This window comes from Malus sylvestris, chromosome 1 (assembly GCF_916048215.2).
Source record: "Malus sylvestris chromosome 1, drMalSylv7.2, whole genome shotgun sequence".
Lineage (NCBI taxonomy): Eukaryota > Viridiplantae > Streptophyta > Magnoliopsida > Rosales > Rosaceae > Malus > Malus sylvestris.
This window is the reverse complement of record NC_062260.1, coordinates 28,866,185-28,871,449: the sequence shown is the minus strand read 5'-3', so window position 1 is coordinate 28,871,449 and position 5,265 is coordinate 28,866,185. Positions and strand designations below refer to the sequence as shown.

Genomic DNA, 5,265 nt, shown 5'->3' with positions numbered 1-5,265 from the left:
CAAACGCCCAACTAATTTAGTCAGTACTATCCGGTGGTTATTTATCATATCCGACAGAAATAGTCAGTACAGTCCGAGCTACCAAACAAGGCCTTAACCAAGTGAATCCCCAACATATTAGAGCCGGTGCCATTTTTAAATAGGAAAACTAACGAAAATTTCAAAAAAAAATCTTTTTTAACGAAAATCTCTTTTTAAATGTATAATGAATAGTTCCAGTTAAAGGTAAAAATGTGATTTTTTATTAAAAATGAATAGTACCGTGAATGTTTTTGTTAAAACTCTCTTTTTAAATCCAACTTCAAGTTTTGAACGGTTTGGGCTCTATTGGTTCATGTACAAAAGGCTATCTCGCGTGAAAGAATTGTGGGGTTTTTTTCTTTTCTTTATGGATAAAATGCAAGCCCAAAACCATTTAATCAGTAAATAATATGATAATCCATATACTATTCTCATTTAAATTATAAGGTGCTAACGGGAATTAGCTGAGTTAGTAAAGATTGTTTCCTCCGGTAGAACAAAGGTTATGTTTGAGTCCTGTTGCCGACAAGCCTTCTTGGTGAGCGATTTGTGAAAAACATAAGGGGCTACCACTCCCTCTGTAAGTCCTCAGAAATGTTTGTGGTAATGCCCTCACCCTAAGACGGGGCAGCCTCATCTCCCGCTAAACTTTTTTTCACCAAAAATGTTAAAGAGAGGCATTTGAACACGAAACCTCGAGTACCACCTCTCTGAATTACAAGACACTTGAAATAATCTAAAGAATTGAGAATTTCCATTACTTATTCATGTTTTGATTAACTTTTTAATCTTACGTTGACGACTTGACTTGACTTGATTTGTTTGTTTGTTTTTTTTTTTTTTTTTGTGTGGAAACAGTTGAAAACTTGACTTAGATAGTTATTATATTGCTACATGTAGCTGGCGGTAGCAGTGTGAAACCAAACAATCATATTAAGTCAATATTTTTTGGATAATGCTTGTCTCTTTAGGAGTACTTGTCATTCACTTACGATTAATAAATATTTATTTTCCGAACATCATAATCGGAATTGTTTACTCTCTTAATCATTTAATTTGGATATCGTTTAGTCATCTATACATGCTAAACCGATCAACGATTTTGATAACAAGTAACATTCTTATTATGAACTATCTATTTTTTTATGCATATGACAGGCTAAAAGATACTCTCCAAGTTGAATAACTTTTGCATACATGATTTTTAGATAATGATAAAGAGAATGAATAATTTTGATTATGATGTTGTGATGATATGTTCGTTAACCATAAGCAGGGCCGGTCCTGTGTTTTTGGGTGCCCAATGCGAAAGCTCAAAATGTGGCCTTTTTTAATACGGAAACATATGTTTAAAAAAAATTATTTAACGAGGGCTGGAACCCAGTCAAAGCTGGGGGGCTAGGCCCTCACGCCCAAATTATATTACTTGAGAAAATATACAACGGGGGGGACATAATACCTAAACCCCGACAATCAAAAATACAATCATATACAACCATTCCTAGCAAAACTCCTTGAAATTTCAACCTTTAAGAAATTGTCTTCTGGCATTTTTTGAAGCAAAATCATCAATTATATCATCATACTCCAAGTCTTCAATCTCATCCTTTTCAATGCATAAGATTGCTAATCCATTTAGCCTATCTTGAGTCATAGTGGTCCGCAAGTAAGATTTTAATAATTTCAATTTTGAAAAACTTCTTTCTGCAGATGCCACGGTCACAGGTACAGTCAACAGTACACGATAAGCAATCAAGACATTAGGACACATGTCAGTTTCTTTTACAAAGTTTGCTATTTCCATGGATGTCCAAGGGTTATTAGAGAAAAATGCTTCTTCAGGTAACATCATTTGCAACACCTGTAACTCGGAACATAAGTCGGCTCCATCTACATCCATGGTATTTCCATGTTTCAAATGTGCTTCAAGATTCATACAATTTTCTTTTAGTTGTTGATCATCCAATGAAATCAACTTCGGTGCATCAAACAAGAAGCCAAAAATATATTCAAAAGCCTTTAACTGTTCAAACCTGTGTTTCAGTTGAGAAAGAGCAATATCCACTATAACAAGAAAATAATCTGTTCTAAATGATTCTTCAGCAGACTGTTGTTCCCTCTCATTACCATCAACTTCATCATGATGTCTTTTTCTAGGTCTATGACGTTTAGTTTGAAAAACAGGGTCAATTTCCGATTCAAGTGCAATTTCTTTAGCATCACGCATGGCAGAAGCAAAACCAGTTTCTCTGTAGTTTTCAAAAAAGGTAACAAGTGCTTCCAAAGCCTTTACAGCAACATCAAGACGCATGTCTTCAGATTGTAATTTTTTGCTCACCATGTTAATCTTCAACAAAATGTCATACCAAATAACCAAACTTAATACAAAATCAAAACTGGAAAGTTCTCCTGATGCTAAACATTCTGCATCCCTACTCAATTGGGGATTCTCAGTAATTTCCACCAACGTAAACAAAGCATTTCTAACTTGGGCTACTTGGGATTTAATTGCTTTAACACTTTCAATGTGACTTTCCCATCGAGTAGTTGACAATGACTTCAAAGTTAAACCATCAATATGTTCAAGCAAAATATTCCAACGCTTTGTAGAGTTGGAAAACACCGTATATATGCATTGACAAGCTCCAAAAAAAGATTTTGCTTTAAGACATGAACTTGCCATATCACAAACTATTAAATTAAGACAATGAGAACCACATGGCATGTAAAATGCTCTGGGATTTATGTCTAGCAATCTTTTTTGGACACCTTGGTGTTTCCCTCTCATGTTAGATCCATTATCATAACCTTGTCCCCTCACATTATCAATATCAAGATCAAGAGACTTTAGGACATCTTGCAACTCATTAAAAAGTCCTTGTCCTGATGTATCTTCCACACTTAAAAACTCCATGAAATACTCCCTTATATTTATTGACCTACTTGACAAGTCAACACATCTCAAAATTAAAGTCATTTGTTCCACATGACTTGCATCAGGAGTACAATCAAGAATGACAGAAAAAAATTTGGCTTCTTTAACCTTTTTAATGATTGCGGTTTTGACTTTTGAAGCTAAAGTAGCTATCAACTCATTTTGAATTTTATGGCTCAAATAGTGGTGATGAATCTCTTTATTCTCAATGAGTCGAAAATGCTTTTGCATTATTGGATCAAACTCCGCAATCATTTCAAGTAAACCTAAGAAGTTTCCATTAGAGTCTTCATAAGGTCTTTCATTTGTTCCACGAAATGCTAAATTACGTATAGCAAGACATTTCACAACAGCAATAATTCTAAGCATCACTTGTTTCCAATGATTTGTCTCTTTCTTGATTCGCATTTGAAATTCTTTATCAATTGTCTGATTTGTTGTCAATCTACTTTTCAACTCAACCCAAGTTCTCAAATTAGTAAGATGTTCTTTACTCTTTTCATGTTGGTCAAGTTTCACACCAAGATGTCTCCAATCACTAATTCCATCTTTTGCTAACTCACTTTTTGAGGCAATTGTTTTAAACAATTTACAACAAAAGCAAAAGACTTTATCCAACTCTTTTGAGTACACGAGCCATTTCCTATCATAAATTTCACCCGTTGGTAATTTTCGATCATAGTAGTGTGAGGAAAATTTTCTAGAGAGTTTGTCCTTAGGATAAGTGAGATTAGTTTCTCGAATTGGCCCATTTTCTACAAGCAAGTCTCTCATTTCTGCATTAAGACCATCCCAAACTCTTGGATCATAAATGTTTATATGGAAAATAGGTTCAGAAGATTCAATATTTTCCTCTACACCAATATGATCATCATCAACATTTAAATCCACATCACCACCATTTTCATGATCTTGAGACTCATCACCAACATTTTCTTCTAAATCACTACCATTTTCATGATCATGAGACTCCCCAATAACATTTTGTGGCTCTTCACCAACATTATTTTCTCTCAAATTTTCAACTGACTCATTCTTTGTAGAGAAAAATTTATTAAGAGATCCTCTTAAACTTTCGGCAATTTCGTTATCCTTTGCCTTTTTTTTTCTTTTCATATTACCAGAGAGTTGTTTCCTAAAAGACATGGCTTCAATAATTTGTTTGCAAAAATTACCTACACATGATATAACAAAATTTTCCTATCAAAATTATCATTCCAACACATTATATATTATAAAAACACTAACACATAGTCAAACATATTATAAAAATTGAACCTAAAATTGGGTTTGAAATGAAATCAAATAATTCAATAATCAATTAGTCAAGAATTCAATTCATCATTCATCAACAACAATAATTCTATACATCAATTATCAATTTATTATATAATTCTATATCACTTGCATTGCAAAATTTTATATTAAATTATAAATTGAGAATTAAAAATTTAAAAATTTACCTCAAAACTAATTTTGTCTCCATGCTTGAGAGTTTGGAGCAACCATTAAAGCTTCTAGCAAAGAAGTTGAACGGCAGAGGCAGAGCAAACCAAAGCACAACACTAATAATTCAAAGAAAGAAAAATGATGGGCAGGGAAGGAAAGTGAGGGATGTAGGGAACAAAAGGGAGGTGGGTGGGTGGGGAATCGGGAAAGGTTAAAATATATTAGGGATTAGGGTTTGATTGGGACCACTGGTCCTGTTATGTCTTGTTATGTTTTTTTTTTTTTTTTTTTTTTTTATTTTCGGCTGGGTCTTCTGGGCCCTTTTGTTGCCTTTGGGCTCTTGCCAGCCCCTATTTGGGCTGTGAATTTTTTTTTTTTTTAATACTTAGTTATATGGGTTTTTTTTTATTTTGGTGCCCTCTTCATTTTGGGGCCCTGGACAGTTGCCCCTGTGGCACTGGGCCTGGGCCGGCCCTGACCATAAGTGGTAGGACAAATAAATCGTTATAGAGAACTCAAGCATTATCTATATTTTTTATGTTAATTTGATGTTGTTGGTCCCTTGTGGAGAAAATATCTTGGCATTTTCCCATATATTAAACACCAAGACGAGATTCTTTGTGTGAACAAAATTTGAGTTCACTTGTTTGTTGTTTCTTGTTCTCTCTTTTTATTCTTTCCCTCTGTTCTTTCCTCTTTGTTCTTTGTTCTTTGTTCTTCGCTCTTTGTCCCTTTGTTCTTTGTTATTCGCTCTGTCTCTTTGTTATTTTTTCTTTGTTCTTTATTCTTTGTCTTTGTTTTTGTGCTTTTCCCATACGTGTAGACAAAATATTATATTTCTTTAAAAGATGTAACTGAGG

At 33.8% G+C, this 5,265-nt stretch overlaps 1 protein-coding gene across 1 annotated transcript; it reads right to left on the bottom strand.

Moving 5' to 3' along the window:
• Nucleotides 1–1,380: 1,380 nt before the first annotated feature.
• On the bottom strand, nucleotides 1,381–4,700 carry LOC126624413 (uncharacterized). Its single transcript, XM_050293477.1, has 2 exons — nucleotides 4,420–4,700; nucleotides 1,381–4,131 (listed from the first exon to the last, which is right to left on the bottom strand). The coding sequence occupies exon 2, from the start codon at nucleotides 4,100–4,102 to the stop codon at nucleotides 1,544–1,546; it is 2,559 nt and encodes an 852-aa protein (XP_050149434.1). The 5' UTR covers nucleotides 4,103–4,131; nucleotides 4,420–4,700; the 3' UTR covers nucleotides 1,381–1,543.
• Between the last annotated feature and the right edge of the window lie 565 nt (nucleotides 4,701–5,265).

Excerpts from the sequence above, each read along its gene's own strand:
- LOC126624413 (XM_050293477.1), bottom strand. The coding sequence starts at position 4,102 with ATGTCTTTTAGGAAACAACTCTCTGGTAATATGAAAAGAAAAAAAAAG.